This window comes from Diorhabda carinulata, chromosome X (genome assembly GCF_026250575.1).
Source record: "Diorhabda carinulata isolate Delta chromosome X, icDioCari1.1, whole genome shotgun sequence".
Taxonomy (NCBI): Eukaryota; Metazoa; Arthropoda; class Insecta; order Coleoptera; family Chrysomelidae; genus Diorhabda; species Diorhabda carinulata.
This window is the reverse complement of record NC_079472.1, coordinates 19,596,083-19,611,735: the sequence shown is the minus strand read 5'-3', so window position 1 is coordinate 19,611,735 and position 15,653 is coordinate 19,596,083. Positions and strand designations below refer to the sequence as shown.

Genomic DNA, 15,653 nt, shown 5'->3' with positions numbered 1-15,653 from the left:
TATCGACTTAAGAATCGGTGCTATCTCTGTGGTTTCTTCATCGACATATGACGCTGTTTTTCCTTGATTTTTTCATTCACATGATCCAAAAACTCTATGTGATATTCGTTATTGGTTGTCTCTCCCTTTTGAAGATAGTCGATGAACAATATTCTATACGCATCCCAAAATACTGAAGCCATAACTTTCCCAGCTGACTATTGTGCCTTTGGACACTTCGAACGTGGTTCACCAGCCGTAGTCCATTCAGATGATGATCGTTTTGAATCCGAAGTAAAATGATAGCTCAATGTTTCATCCATTGTCACATATCTGATTTATTACGTCGTTGTTTTTGATCGACGGTGGATAAACGCGGTACCCACTTTGAAAAAATCTCTCTCGTGGTCAAATGTTCATGCATAATTGTAAACACGCTGCCTTATGATTTCTTTACGACCGCAACTATCTCACTAAATTTCAATTTACGTATAGATGTACCAAATTTGTGAACTTTTTTCATGTTTTCTGGAGTAACCACCTCAATTGGACGACCAGAACCAAAATGGTTCTTTTCAATGAAGCAGAGTCCGGATGACACTTTTAAAGCCATTCCTAAGTTTGTACAGTATTTTTTTTTTCATCAAGAAGCAATGAAAAATTAACACACTAAATAGTTTTGAAAATAACAAAAGTAGCTTCACTTAAATGACTGTCGCTTTTTTCTGACTAATCGAAATGTCATGAAATTTGACACACAGTCTTTTGAAAGTTGGTACTTCATAAGAGTTATATGGATTTGACGATAGCAGCGCCATCGGTGTGTCAGTGATACGAATTATTGAATGATGTAGTATATAAGCTTTGTTGTTATTTACTTTGAGATAAATTTTTTTTGACGCTTATTGAGTGATGTTATAATTGTGTATTATACTATAGAATACATTTACCTATGATTGAAGTAAAAATCACTAGAAATCATTTATTCCAAATTGCTTCGAACGTCAACTAGGGAAAAAGTAGCAAAACAGCCCTAACTTTAGGCAATCCGAATATCAAATTTTGTTTGCATGTAAAAAACAAACACAAGTAAGCTTATAGGCGCCTACCTCGTATCAAATACAGATTCGTATTCGTCAAAATAGCAATAGATTTAGAGCGTCCGACTTGACTCGATTTTTAGCTCATAAAGGTATATTTAAACAGTATGCATTACATTATCTATAGAAGGAAAACGCATAAAAATCTGTTTAGTAGTTTATCGCGAATACACAAACGCTGAAGAACTTTTACGAGGGTGGATCGATAACTACTACAAATTTATGAAGAACAGTCATGAAATATATTACGATTATTCAAACTAAGTCTCCTCCATTTTTTCTGCGGATTCTGCTGAGTTTGTATCATCTACTGACTTGGGCTCAGCTGGCAACTCATCTAGGTTGTTTTCTTAGGTTTAATACATCAAGATTGTATGTCTCCTTTCATAATTTCCTTCCCAAGTTCTGCCGGCATGGAAACGCTTGTTCCGAGCTTCTGTAGCTTCTCCGTATAGTAATCCAATTGGTAATAAAGCATGTTCTATTACAATTGCATGGTGCAGAAAGATTTTATGGAGCAAGGGGGACATAAATTGTCATGGATACAGTTCAATGTAAAGCTTGGTAGTTTCCAGCCCAAAATATTTTGTCAAGTTCAACTTATGACCACTTAATATTAATTCTAGGGTAACTTTAAGGTGGTAAATAAGCTTGAAACTAAAACTTCTGCTGATGTTGCTATCATCTTGTCGCTCTTAAGCTATGTTGAAAAGGAAATTCTGTGAAAATAACCACAAATTTTCCCTGTTTTTAAAACAAATTATTAAACAATGATTATGTTTTTATTTAAAAACTTATACTTGATTTCTTTCGAAAATTATAAAAAAATTAAAATGTTATCTAACATTTGAATCAATTTAAATGAATGTTATTATGATGACTGAACAAAAGTACTTATTTTAGCGACAATATTTTTAAGTTTATCCGCTTTAAAAATGACTATTCTTCTATAGGGTATAACTTGTTGATCGTTGGCAAGCCATTTGCCTCCTAATCCTACATCACTTTCATTAGCAACACAAAAATCAAAGGTTAAATCTGCTTCTTTGGAAAATATTTCCTCTTCTTCATTTGTGAAAAACTCTTCATCTAAAATCAAACACGAAAAGTTCATTTTTAAAATAAAATCTAATGAGATAGTGAAAATAAGGAAACCAAAAATACTTCATGACATATATAAGACCTTCTACAAGTAGTCTTACCCTTTCAATAGAAAGGGAGAGTTTAAGTAATACATAAACATAAAAAGTTAGGGTTGGAGATTCGATGATGGATGGTTGTATGCTTTGAGACACAGACCTGGATAGGGCGTGATGCTGATATTCATGTTGCAAGCAGGCGAGTATTATTTATTGTATTGTTTACATTCATTAAAAAGAAACAATTTTTCATACACTAATTAAATAGTTGTGGAATTCATAAGAACTTACAAAGAAAGCATGAAAAAATCGAACCTAACCTAAAAAATATTAATTTCAATCTTTGTTTTAGATTGAATTTTTCACAAAAATAAGATGTTCTTTAACAAACATTTTTTTAAACACAGTTTTCAGAGACATCTAGAAATTTATGGCCTTTGAATTTTTTTATTGGCTAAAACAAATATGGTTTTCAAACTTAGGTATCATTTTTATTTTAAATGTGCCAGAAAAATGAACAAAATGAAAAACCCAATTGAAAATATTAATTTTTTGATTTTTCATGATCAAAAATAGAGTGAGCCCTAAATCCAAATAATAACTGAAAACTTGACTAAATATACAATAATAATAGTCTCTGGCCTTAGTTCCTAAATCAAAGAAAAGGCCAATACACTTTCAAGAAAAGAGTATAAACAAATATCTTATATTGAGACTTGATGGCCTTTTTGTAAGGAAGAGAAAATGCTTCTATAAAAAGAAGTTTTGAATAGCAGAAAAGCTATCTAAAAAAACACCAAAAAGCCCCCATTGAACTTAAAAACTGCTAGATCCATCAAATCCTCACCTTTGTTATCTTTTGATCTGCATGTTTTACAAATCAATATGTAATACTCAAAATCATAATAAGGATATTTCTTTGCCATTCTATCTACTTCATCACTTAAAGATGTGAACAAAGGCAATGAAATTTGTGCTGGTATATTGACAAATCGTTCATTTATTAAAAATCCTATCCTATGTTGTGTTACGATATTCTTGATAGTATTTTGAACTGACTCATCAGCATGCTTTTGTCCAAGTTCCTCCAATAATGAATAAAATTGCTGTATACACGGTGTGTTCTAAAATAAATATGTTATCAACAGATATTGATTTCTTCTTCAAATTATACTTTTGAAGATGTCAAACTAATAACACTTGTAATTCCAAATACGTCCTTTTCATCATTCATATCCACATCTTCATCCTCGTCATCACTATCACCGTAACTTTGTTTCAAAACAGAGCCGATACCATTTTGTGCAATTAGCAAATCGCTCAGTTGAGAGAGATCTATATGAGCTTTTAAAAAGAGTTGACTCAAAAGTTGTTTGATACCATGAAAATCCTGACTTTCCGGATTTCGGCCCTCAAACGTAGCTTGAATTTCCTAAAAACCGGTATAACTTCATTTAAAGATATGTTCTATACTCACAATTAACTAGAAATTCGTTTATAACTTATTTACACGTGGTTACCTTTTGACCAAGATAGGTGCCGGAATCACTTTCCTCATTTTCCGATTCTTCAGATCCAGATTTTGAAGGATTTCTTGGCTTTTTCTTTGGACCGGCCATTATTACAAAATATTAAATACTGCTTGTATGTTTGGTGTAAAATAAAATGTTGTCTAATGGTTAAGTTTTGTGGTTAGATAAACGCACAGGGTTAGCTTAAATTGACATAACGCATTTGTCAATTTCCAGTTTCTTAGAAAAATTTTCGCGAATGGTTCATTAAAACTACTAATGGAATATAGATATACACGTTCATAAAGCTATGCATATAATTAAAAGGGAAAGAGCTTTAGCATAAGATAATAAATCATTATTCCAGGTCAGTAATAAATACTTATTCAAAACAATAAAAAGGAAATGTAGCTTACAATATTTTACAATAAAAAACGTTAAACTTATTATTAATTAGATAGAAAATTATATTTTATCGCTAAGCAAGAAGATATATTTCGTACTATATATTAAAAAAGTAAAATATTTTGAAATTTGTTATTTGGTTCTTACCACCTGTCATTATTCAGGCATACAACATAAATTGAGAAATCAGCACAAAATTTCACTAAAGTGTTGTCTTGTATTATACAAAACACGGAGAAGAATGAACAGGAAGTGAACTTTAAGGTAGTGTAAATTAAATGAAAATTCGTGCTTTTTCAAGAAATATGCACTTTATATTCCCAAAAGTTGTACTAAATATAACAAGATTCCCAATAACGTATAATAACAGTGAATCCAGTGAATATTAAAGACCCGAAAACAATGGATCTCATTGGTGACGATCGTGTTTATGCCGCGGAGAGAATTACCAGAAAAAGGATTCGAAGGGTAAACAAACATTTTCATAATTATTTATTGAAATTTATTACTTAATTTGTCAAATTTGGTGATTCTAAGGAAAATTTGGCAGTTTATTTCTTGTAATTTTTATATTTATTAAGTATTGTAAACCTTGTACCATTTCATAAATATATTTGTATACATATTTTCAACCATTTTACCCTTAATTTTCAATTCAAACTTCTCGATTTTGGTAAAAATTTGCCATATATCTAGTTAATTATCAATTACTATACTGGTTCATGCTTTGAAAGGTTAAAATGTTTATCATTTACTAAACTGGGGTTTATTAGATACTTATCAGCATTAAAGTTATACACTTTCTCTATATTATTTGGTATTTATTTTCATGGAGCATTATCATTTAAAAGGATTGTAATAATAGACTTGTTGATAGTTTTTTAAAAATATATATTTATTTTCAAAGCTGCTATTTTGGTTACAGTTTCTCACTAATATTTTATTATAACATAGGGACTAATTCAAAGTGTATCCTCATCCTGTTGAATATTTTCCATTGGAATTACTTAACTTAGACACTTTGGTATGAAACCTATAAGTAGTCAAGTGAGGTTCTGTTTCCCTTCCTTCTCATTGTTTTCTGTCATTATCACATCTCCATTCTTTATTATCTGTCATTGCAAGCATTGCTACATCTCTTCATCCATAAATTATGTAAGTTTTCCAATATTTCTACCATGTAGAAAGATTTATAATGAAGACTTGCTCTAGATCTATTGTGCATTTCTTAAAAACTTGGACTAGGAATGTTTTCTAATACTTTTGGAGAGTGTATACATTTTTTAGACAATTGTGAATATATTTTGTGCAATAAGGATTGTTGAGGTGTTTTAAAAATAATTTTATTACTACTATACACTTTATCTTATTCCTATTACATTGAGTTTAAATATATGTTTTGTAGGGTGTTGTTGAATACCTGGTAAAATGGAAAGGCTGGAGTCAAAAGCATAACACATGGGAACCAGAAGAAAATATATTGGATAACCGTCTAATAGAACTATATGAACAAAACCATAAACCAGATGGGACATTGAAAAGAGGTCCCAAGAAAAAACATCACCAGACAGCTACTCCTGCTGCAGTTGCTGAAGATACTGAGGATGATGGTGCTAGGAGTGGGGAGGAAAGTCAAGATGAAGGTATATCTGAAGCTACACCAGTACCTTCTGCCCCTGTACCTAAAGGAAAGAATAAACATGAAGCAGCTGCTCGTCTTGAAGATGATAATACTCGGACTGGTAAATATTTTTTTCTGTAAAATTAACTTTTTGAGGTGAATCTGTAATTGTTTGAAGGAAAAGAGAATAAATAGGAAAATTGGATTATAATTACCACTGGAAAATCAAGTGTATTGCTTCACTGTATTAGATACTAATAAAATAATAGTATACTAACTAGAGGGAGAAATATTCTATGATAAAATTGTGAAATACGCAAATTATTTCATGCAGGTCTGATTTTCAAATATAGACTTGAAGAAATTGATGGTCTTCTCTCTTGTTTTCAGAGGAACTGGTGTTAAATTAGTAAATTCAGAATTCGTTTGTAATATTTCTCCAATCCCAGTACAAATACAGTAGATGAAAACTATAGTTAAAATATATAAGAACATCAAGCACACATTTATTATTGTTGATCAATAGGATTCTGAGACAATTTTACATTTTCATAATTTGTTATTGTTTCTGTAAGTAGAAGTTGATTTTGAGTTTTTAATGGACGATTAGAGGGTATTTGAAATGTAGAATTACATTCATATGAAATTCAGGTTCTGAAGAAACGACAGAAAATACAGCAACACCTGCATCCGACCCTGTTGAAAATGAAAATTCAAATAGTTCCAGTAGCGAAGACAGGACACCACTATTGGCAAGAATGGATACAGGAACTAAAAGGAAAGCCGAAGTGTTATCCAAAGAAAGTGGAAAAATAGGCGTTACTATAACTACTAGTCCGACTAGTTCCAGTCCACCTCCCGCAAAAGTGAGATTTTTCGCTTTAACTAATAACTTTTGCTATATATTTATTTTCTTTTATAGACTCCTAAATTGACCTCCAAGCAAACTTCTGCAACATCGAGAACAAGTGATAAACAAGGTTCAAAGAGTGAAGAAGAAACTTCAGCAATACCCTCAGCCTCTAGTCCAGCTGTATTGACAGCTACAGCGCCTAGAACAAGTACTGATAAGAGGCAGGTACCAGCAGATGCCACATTACCACATTCTTCTATTAAAGAACCCGCATCTCCGAAACCAGTAGCATCACGAACTGATGAAAAAAGGTTAGTAATCATTTGAATTTTGTAATGTTTATTGTTGCAAAAAGATCTCCTTTCTTTTGTACCATAATTTCTTGTCATGAGTCATTTAGATGAAGCTTCCTGTTATTAGGCCTTGTCTCTGTCTAAAAACTTTTCATAACTTTTTCAATGTACTGTGATCAGGAAGAAATATCACTTTTCCAGAAATCTCAACAGAACATTTCTAATGTTTTTATTTTACAAAGAATCTATCCTAAGGCATTAGGACACATTAGAGGCCGAAAAAATAGGCTTTTAAGGATTTATTTCCAGAAATATTACAAAATTGAGATAACAGAAACGTGAGTTTATTTTACGTAATATGGAATGCTCACATTAATTTTTTCAAGCGATTTATTTCAGAATGGCAGTTTTAAAGCAATTTTACGATGACGTCTCTTGTAATTTTTTTAATCAAAATGAGCCAATGATTTTTTTACTATACTTTTAGATAGTAAAGATAGATAGAAGTGCATATAGCGCACTTCTAAAGTTAAAAATGAAAAACTTGTTCAAAAAATTGTCAGATATTTGTTAATATTAAATGAACTGTGAAATAGAAAGAAAAAAGCCTTTGTACTCTCAAAGATAATGTATTTTCCAGACATATTCAAAATTTCAAGTCAAAGGGTTGAAAATTGTCTGAGCTTGGAGGTGCAGCCTACCTAAAAAATGTAGTATAGAGATAATTGCATTTAAAGTAGTAGAAAATAATCATGAATAATTTTTGGGGTTCTAGGGGACCATTTAAAATTAGAAATGGAAATCTTCTTGGGTGGTTAATGCCTTAATAATGATATATTACTTTTTGCTGCTTTCTGTTAAATTATTAAAGGTTATATTATTGTTACAGGCCTGATAAAAAAGTAGAAATAAAGTCAGAGAATGGACCTATGGAAGAAAAACCTATAGCTGTTAATGGTCATAATAATACTAACAATAACAATGTTTCTAATGATTTGCCAGCTCTCACTAGTCCAGGTTCGGATTATTGGTTGGCAAGGAATCCAGTAGCTGATCAAGTGTTTATAACTGATGTCACAGTTAACCTAAAAACAGTGACTATTCGGGAGTGCAAGACTGAAAAGGGATTTTTCAAGGATCGTGACAACAAAAGTCATCCGAGTGATATTGTATGATTTGATTTTTCGATTTTGATTACTGTAGTTGGTGAAAAAAATTGATGAATGGGAAAATTAATAGATTAGTTAATTGAAAAAGAAGGAACTCCAATGATAATCGTAGGTAATTACAAGTGAGATTGGATTAATGCCATTTTATTCAATTTTTTGACTTTGTTGAAGCAGTACTAAACAATTATCTTGTCTTTTATTAAATATTTTTGTAGGTAATATTACACCAAAGATATTTAAATGAATAGTGTATCCTACTTTAGCAAATGTGATATTAAAAAACAAATTTGATTTAGAGACAGTACTGTGTGTGGAAGTTTAGTGTACATATGGTATTTTTTTAAATTTATACTTGGTAATTATTGAGAAAATACTAGAAAAACATATAGTTAGTATGCTTGTTGATTATTACAAAGTTTAATAGTTTTTTTCCGAAAAATTATTACATAGTTGCATTTTTCCATAAATTTTTAAATATCACAATTAACTACCACCAATGAATTTTCTATATATTTCCATAAACTTTACATATATGTTCTCGATCGATTCTCTTCACTTAACTACAGTCGAGTATATTTTTTTACATACTTTGATGATGTTTGTACAGGGTAGCTCTTTTTGTTGGAGCATTATTTAATTCTAAGAATTTTTTGTTCTCGCGAGGTAAATAGGTACATATAATAAATGCTGGTGCTAAGTTGAAATTAGTACTATATACGATAGGGTGGGTGAAAATTGAATTTTATAACAAGTCACATGGAAAAATGTGTTGCATCACATCTTAAAAAAGTCCTCACCAAATACGTACTCTTAATTTTAATAGGATAAAATTAAGCACTCAAAAGATATCAACCTTTCATGAGTATTGATTTTAAGAGTAAATTTAATTTATGTTCAGATGTTACCAAAATTTATGATAATTAAATGTTGTGAATACTTTACTTTCATCTACTTCTAACATTTTCATAATTCAGTTTATTTGGGTTATTAGAAAGATTTCTCTCCGGGTCTTTTTTGATTTAAATATATATCTTAAATATTATCATCAAAAAGTTTTAATGATTTACAATGTACAATATCAAATAATGATTGAAGTCCATTCTGAATTTTTTTTATTCCTTCAGTTAATCCACTAGTCGGAATCTAGTTATTTTTATGCAGTTTGATAACTTTATCAGCTGCATTTTTAGCACTTTGAACATTTTGAGCTTATCAAAAAAGAACTTACACTGTTGGCAACTTACGTTTTGAAATTTTTTTTCATGGGTGTTTCGATCAAATGAATTTCCTTATCCATATTTTCAATAAATATCATATAAATTCGAGTTGCAATCGCAAAATTTGGAAATTATTGATCATTTTATCAAATATACATGATCATAAGTTGTAGGAACACTAGAAATGCTGAAGAAAATGTAGACAAAAACAGACATAACTATAAAGAAAAATGTAGGTGACGCTAGTTCTCAAAGAAAACAGAAGTAATGAAATATGCAAAGAAAATTCCATAGAGAAGAAATTTGACCTAGGACAATATCTCCAGCTATAGTGGAAACATTTTTAAACACTTTATTGAAAACAAATTATCGTTATTTCTAATGATTAAAAATAAAATGTTTAGAATTATTTAAAACAAATTGAAAACTCAAATAATACTTAATGACAAAAAAAAGAAATTTATATAACATTCATAAATTAAATGGAAATTTTTCGATGACTTTATTAAAAACTCTCAAAATCAGTACACATGAAAGTTTGATAGTTAATATCTTTTGAACGGTTGATTTAATCACCAAAACATAAAATATCATTGTTATAAAATATAAAATTGTTATTGGGCATTTTATAATAGTCATTTATTATCGAGTTATGAAATTCAAAAACAAAAATGAAGTTTGACTTAAAATTATCTAACTTAAATCTTCAATATCATTCAAATGGTGAGGCTTATGGAAAAAATATAAGATACCTTTTTTGTAGAGCATTAAATTTCCTATAAAATACTTCAAGAACATTTTTCTGTACAATCAATTAATGATAAGGTATTCATTGAGATTAAAAAAAAAATTTGCGTAGGATCTTCCTATTAAAATTGAGAGCTCGTATTTGGTAAAATTTTTTAAGACTGTCTTATTAAAAAATGAAACGTTATTTGTCTTTAGAGACTGTCTTCTTTAATTACAAAGCATCATTTATTTGTAGGGACAAAAAAACAACTATATTGAAGATATAATAATAATATGATGTTAAAGGTTTTTAGAAGAAGTTTACACCAACATCACCAACTGCAGTAATCAAGCGGTTTGGTTTGTAGTTGGAGTTGGACTGATAGAAGTTAGTCGTTGTCCAGTTGATGAATAGATAAATCACATAAACTTGAATTCATAGGGTTTAAGCAGAAAATTTCTCAAATCTAATTACATTTAATATTTTTCATGAAAAAATCTAATGATAAAAATTCAGTAGAAATTGTACTCTTTTCACAGTAAAGAAGGGAAGTGCTTTTAAGATAAATAACACTAAGTCAACTATACTAATGGTCAATTTTTGGACTAAAAACTAATTGAAATTGTTTTTTTTATGGTTGCTTTATCCTGGGTATTTTTCATAGAATTATCTGCCCTTGACTAGCACTGCAATTATTCTAACTGTAAACATTTCTGGAAAGTTTCTTTCGCACTTGCTTTTATCTGCTCTATTGTGAACTTCTTATCTTATCAAGAATGGTGTCGAAACTTTTCCCAGCATATATGTAGTTGAAATATCCTCGTACTTATTGGTCCTAATTATCTGTAGTATGGTTTTACATTGAACTAATTTATAATATTTTATTGCCGTATGCAACAATTTATTTCTAAAGTTCATATGTGTGCCAATTTACATCTTGAAGCAGTATTTTATTTCTATTGACAAAAACATGTTAAAAATGGTTAGAGATTTTGTGGTGTCTTTATTCTCATTTGTATCCTAGTAATGTGCTTTTGAATTAAATTTGAAAACAATTTGTTTATAAATAACTAAGTGGATGAAACGAAATTATGCATAGATAGTTAGGTTCGAGCTGTGATAAAAAATTCTTTTTTCAGTAAGACTTTCATATGCTCCGTTATGGTAATAAATGTAATCATCAATGTGGATGTAGACAAACAAGAACACTCTGGTACTCAAAAACTCATAAAACAAAAGCGATTTGTGGCGTGGAGCATTGTCATGATAAAGAATGAAGCTAATACCCCATTTTTCGGTCCTCTTTTGTGGCAAAAGTACTACAATCGCCTCTTCGAACAAGTTGGTTCAATTTTTGCACTTTTTTGAGATTGAACCCTCATCCACTTGTAAACAGTTTTTGAAATTATTTCTAAAGATAGATTTGAATATTTTGTGTGCTGCTTTGGTATTTTTTGTACTTAATTCAATGCATTGCTCAAAATTCATCGGGAGATCCGATCTCAATAAAGCGGTTATAGTAGTGGACTAACAAGCCGGAACTGGTTCAAATTGGTAATCGCTTAGTCTTTTTTAATCACAACTCGTACATTACATTTGAAAGTCACTGGAAATTTGTTTCAATTTCTCAAGTTGAAACAAAATAAATGTGTGTTTATAATCAAATTGTGATTACTCATGGAAATGAAAATTTGACTCCTAGTACTTCAATAATTACATGAAATAAATGTTTTATAATAAAAAAATTGATACTTTTTTAAAATAACTACATAAACACAGATCATTGAAACGATTATCAAAATCTAGTGGTTTATAATTATTCATAATATTAGGAATTTAAAATTTTCCTAAATGTCATCATATTACCGGAATTTATGAATTTTTATTTCTCATGGTAATTGTGTACATGAAGTCTCATACCATTTTAATTAATAATATTATTGATATTTTTTTTTATACTAATAGTTCATTCACAGCTTCATAGATTATAAATCATTCCATATTTTTTTAATGTAAATATTGTAAATTAATTTTAATGTAGTGTTTAAGGCTCGTTTCAGATGTTCCTGAAAAATTATTTACAGAAAATAGAATATGTACAAGATTATTCAATTAATTTAATAAATATATATTGTCCTGACAATATTATTAACAACTATATCTCCAGAAAAAGTGTAGCTTACTTTATTGTACAATAATATTTGTCTTAAGAGGATTTTTGTAAGAAAAAAATGCTTTTCATCAAGATGTGATTGAGAGTAAACAAAACCACTGAGCAGTAGGAAGATCACACCATGAATTTCCTATCTTTGCTTTCTTACAATTACTTCCATATGTTTGCCTTTTTAAATTTTATTTGCACGAAGCTGATTAATTTATTATATTTTAAAATAATTTTCCAGGAAAATCTCTGTATTTGTTCTTTAAGGTTAAAATTTTCTTCAGTACCTTTCAATTGTTAAATTATTTATTTTAAATGTAAGTTAATTTATTTATAATTACGTACTATTTTCAGTCTATTTATACATACGAAGACAAAATTTATGTTATTAGTTTTCCTTTTAAGGAATAGAACGCTAGTCGTAGTAAACGAGATATTAGGGACTATATAACTTATCAACAATTTTATTTTATCAGTATTAACAATACACAATAATTTTATTATTATCAGTTACAAATTCAGTTTATACTAATCAAAAAATAAATTAGGACAGGCAGTTTAGATGTTCTACGGTTTAGGTATGAAGTCTTCCTTTGAAAAGTTCATAGTTGGGGGTGATATGCACGCCATTAGGCTTGCACAACCCTTTGAATCTTGTAAATGTCAGTGCTGGACACTCACCCCTGACGTGGTTTGAAGCTTCTTCCTCCTTCATGCACCAACGTCTTTCTAGATCGTATAATACTTATATCAAAGATATGGGATCTTAGAGGACCTTGTCTGGTTTGAAGGCCAGTGACCAGTCGAAGTTTGCGCCTGCTAAGCAGATTAGTTTAATGTGTAAGAGTGGCACAAGGCCCTTCTATGTGTACCTTGTCTCATATCAGGTGTTTCTATCTATCCTTTCATTCATTAAGTTTTTTGATATAATTTCAAAAATGTTTTAAAAAAGTTAATTATATTTGACACATTTGCTGGTTTTAATAAACTGGTAATTGAGGTTTTCCTGAAATTTTTCGTATCTTAGTATTTCTCAACCGTTAGTTTCTCTTGTAGTAAATAAATAGTATACACTGAGATAAAAGTTTCTGCCAATTACAAAAAAACACAGACGGTATGAATTAGTTATTGTCAATCATACTAAAATATGTAATACATGCCTTGGATCCAGTTTCTTAAGCTTTTCACATAAAATTTTTGTAAGATTTAATATGTACTAGGAAAACCAAATAACCAAAGATAATATACCATATTTTTGCTTTTGTAAGTAAAAATTGGCCACAAAGGAAATTTATTTATTACTAGCTGACTCAACAATCGTTTATGAATATTGAATTCAAATTGGTATAACTATTAAAAAAATATTAAAAAAAAATTTTATTATCATTTTAATGGTTTATGTTATACAAAATTCTTAGTTTTTTTCTATTGTTGCTAGTCCTACACATGAACAGGCGACATATAACTGGCTTTGTAAATAACCTGGATTTTCAAAATTAATGCCATGTATGTACTAACTTTAATATATTTCCAAGCTTTCGAATTTTGAATTATACGTGACTTACGCCCGCCGAATTAATCGGATAATCGAAAATTGCTTGAGTTAGATTAGTTTAGGTAGTGGCGAATATTTTATTTCAATTCTAATTCATGTTACGACTTTTCCGAAACAGCTATACTGGATTCTGGCGAATATTAAACTCTTAGGATGTGTTGTGGTTCTTTTATAAAGGCAACGACACCACGAGGTCGTTCACGTCGCGTTGTGACTATTTAAAACGGTCACTGGTTGTTTTCGTTCTTCGGTTATAATAACAAAAATGTTCGTAAACTCCCTAATGGACCAGACATGCTATCTTTGCCGATTATGATGCGTGTTTTCTTGTTCAGTTTACAATCACCAGTTTCAAAAATTTAATTCTCAACAAAAAAATTCGATTTATTTTTTTTCCTAAATTTTGTTGCCATCATTAAATTTGATCTCTTTTTATTAAGATCTGGAATAGGTTGATGAACTTCCAGTCCTAACATTTGAAAACTTAGTAGTTGATCTATTCTATTAGAAAATTGTTGATTTGTACTGAAAATGGAAAAAAACTTTCTATATTGTATGTATAAATATGTCTGACAGTCATTTAATTGTGAATCATTTAAATTATTTGACGAGTTTTGTGTTACAAGTTTAATTTTATAATGAATACTAAAAAAGAAAAATGACAAAATGAATCGGAGGTACAATTATTTGAGCTATACAGTTTCATAAAATTATGAAAAAAAAAATGATGTTACTTCGATCAATTTATACTATAATCGTTTTATCAAACAAAAAATTATAAAAATAAAATGTATTTGCACGGAAATGAATGTACAATGGTAATTGATCGGACCTCATGTATAGTGCCTTTCTTAGAAGAAATAGCGATGGAATATTCCAAAGTTGGAAAACATTCATCCATGTTAGTTAAGATTTCCAAAGAATCTTTCGGGAAACAGTTAGTACTTTATCCTTCAGTTGTATGTTTTTTATATATACAATTATGTAGTCATTTTTTAATTGAATAATAAGAGGGTTGTCCATAAAATAAGGTTCCTAAAGAGCTGCTGACGCTAGGAACACTATTAGGCGGGATTTGACGAGACTAGTGTGTACCTTGGCTCCCTCTCTTACAGTTCCCGCCCTGGTGAACTGTCTACAAAGTTCATTCGTGTCTTGGTAGTAGTGAAAGATGAAGCTCCTATTTGATTTCCACGCTAGATGCGAATTACAGTCTGTGACTAGTTTTTTGTGTAACAAAAATGTTCCTCCGGAGGATATTCATTCTAAACTGTGTGAGGTGTAAATAGAGTGCGTCTACCCGCACGTGTCATAATTAATCTCATCAACAGATTTGGATGGATTACTGTCACACCCCCTCCCCTTACAGCCCAGACTTGGCCCAAAGTGATTACCATCTCTTCCCTGAATTAAAGGAGACATTAGTCTAAACCGCAATTATGTCGCAAAATAGAGGAAGTTATAAGCTTTCGAAACATGTATTATGCCTATAAATATGTTTTTTATTTTTTGAATTAAAATATCTGAAAATTCCAAATTGAAATTTCTGGGACCGTTGGGGATGTTCATAATGAACACACTGTTTACACCACCACTACACCAACACTCATCATTATACTGTCAACACGCTTTTTGGTATACAAGATATTTTATTAGATACTGTGAATTAATCATCTGAAGTTAGTAACTGGGTTACCTAAAAGCGCGTCAGACAGCTTTAAGTTACCATCAAGAGACTGAAGGTTTAGCTTCCGTCTCTGAAGATGGTAAATTGATCATAATCTATAATTTTAAACAGATCTATTCACATTAAATACAGTTTTAAATGTTTCTCCTGCTAACATTTTGAAAAATAATTTTATGGTAATTACAGAACTCGTCATAAATTGAAATTTTTGTTATCATTTTTCTTGCGTCTTT

At 30.0% G+C, this 15,653-nt stretch overlaps 2 protein-coding genes across 2 annotated transcripts; one reads left to right on the top strand and one right to left on the bottom strand.

Annotated features, from left to right (window-relative positions):
* Positions 1-1,842: 1,842 nt before the first annotated feature.
* On the bottom strand, positions 1,843-4,299 carry LOC130901480 (protein BCCIP homolog). Its single transcript, XM_057812910.1, has 4 exons — positions 3,739-4,299; positions 3,393-3,650; positions 3,066-3,342; positions 1,843-2,168 (listed from the first exon to the last, which is right to left on the bottom strand). Exons 1-4 carry the CDS (start codon positions 3,835-3,837, stop codon positions 1,951-1,953), a joined length of 852 nt encoding a protein of 283 aa, XP_057668893.1. The 5' UTR covers positions 3,838-4,299; the 3' UTR covers positions 1,843-1,950.
* A 23-nt stretch (positions 4,300-4,322) lies between these two features.
* LOC130901479 (polycomb group protein Pc) lies at positions 4,323-14,392 on the top strand. Its single transcript, XM_057812909.1, has 5 exons — positions 4,323-4,602; positions 5,540-5,876; positions 6,407-6,621; positions 6,678-6,919; positions 7,791-14,392. Exons 1-5 carry the CDS (start codon positions 4,537-4,539, stop codon positions 8,074-8,076), a joined length of 1,146 nt encoding a protein of 381 aa, XP_057668892.1. The 5' UTR covers positions 4,323-4,536; the 3' UTR covers positions 8,077-14,392.
* The last annotated feature ends 1,261 nt before the right edge of the window (positions 14,393-15,653 follow it).

What these genes read in the sequence shown, in the direction of transcription:
- LOC130901479 (XM_057812909.1), top strand. Translation starts at nt 4,537, where the DNA reads ATGGATCTCATTGGTGACGATCGTGTTTATGCCGCGGAGAGAATTACC. An exon ending in AGATGATAATACTCGGACTG is followed by an intron (nt 5,877 to 6,406) that starts GTAAATATTTTT and finishes TATGAAATTCAG; the next exon opens with GTTCTGAAGAAACGACAGAA. An exon ending in TCACGAACTGATGAAAAAAG is followed by an intron (nt 6,920 to 7,790) that starts GTTAGTAATCAT and finishes TTATTGTTACAG; the next exon opens with GCCTGATAAAAAAGTAGAAA.
- LOC130901480 (XM_057812910.1), bottom strand. Translation starts at nt 3,837, where the DNA reads ATGGCCGGTCCAAAGAAAAAGCCAAGAAATCCTTCAAAATCTGGATCT. An exon ending in GCACCTATCTTGGTCAAAAG is followed by an intron (nt 3,651 to 3,738) that starts GTAACCACGTGT and finishes ACCGGTTTTTAG; the next exon opens with GAAATTCAAGCTACGTTTGA. An exon ending in TTAGTTTGACATCTTCAAAA is followed by an intron (nt 3,343 to 3,392) that starts GTATAATTTGAA and finishes TATTTATTTTAG; the next exon opens with AACACACCGTGTATACAGCA.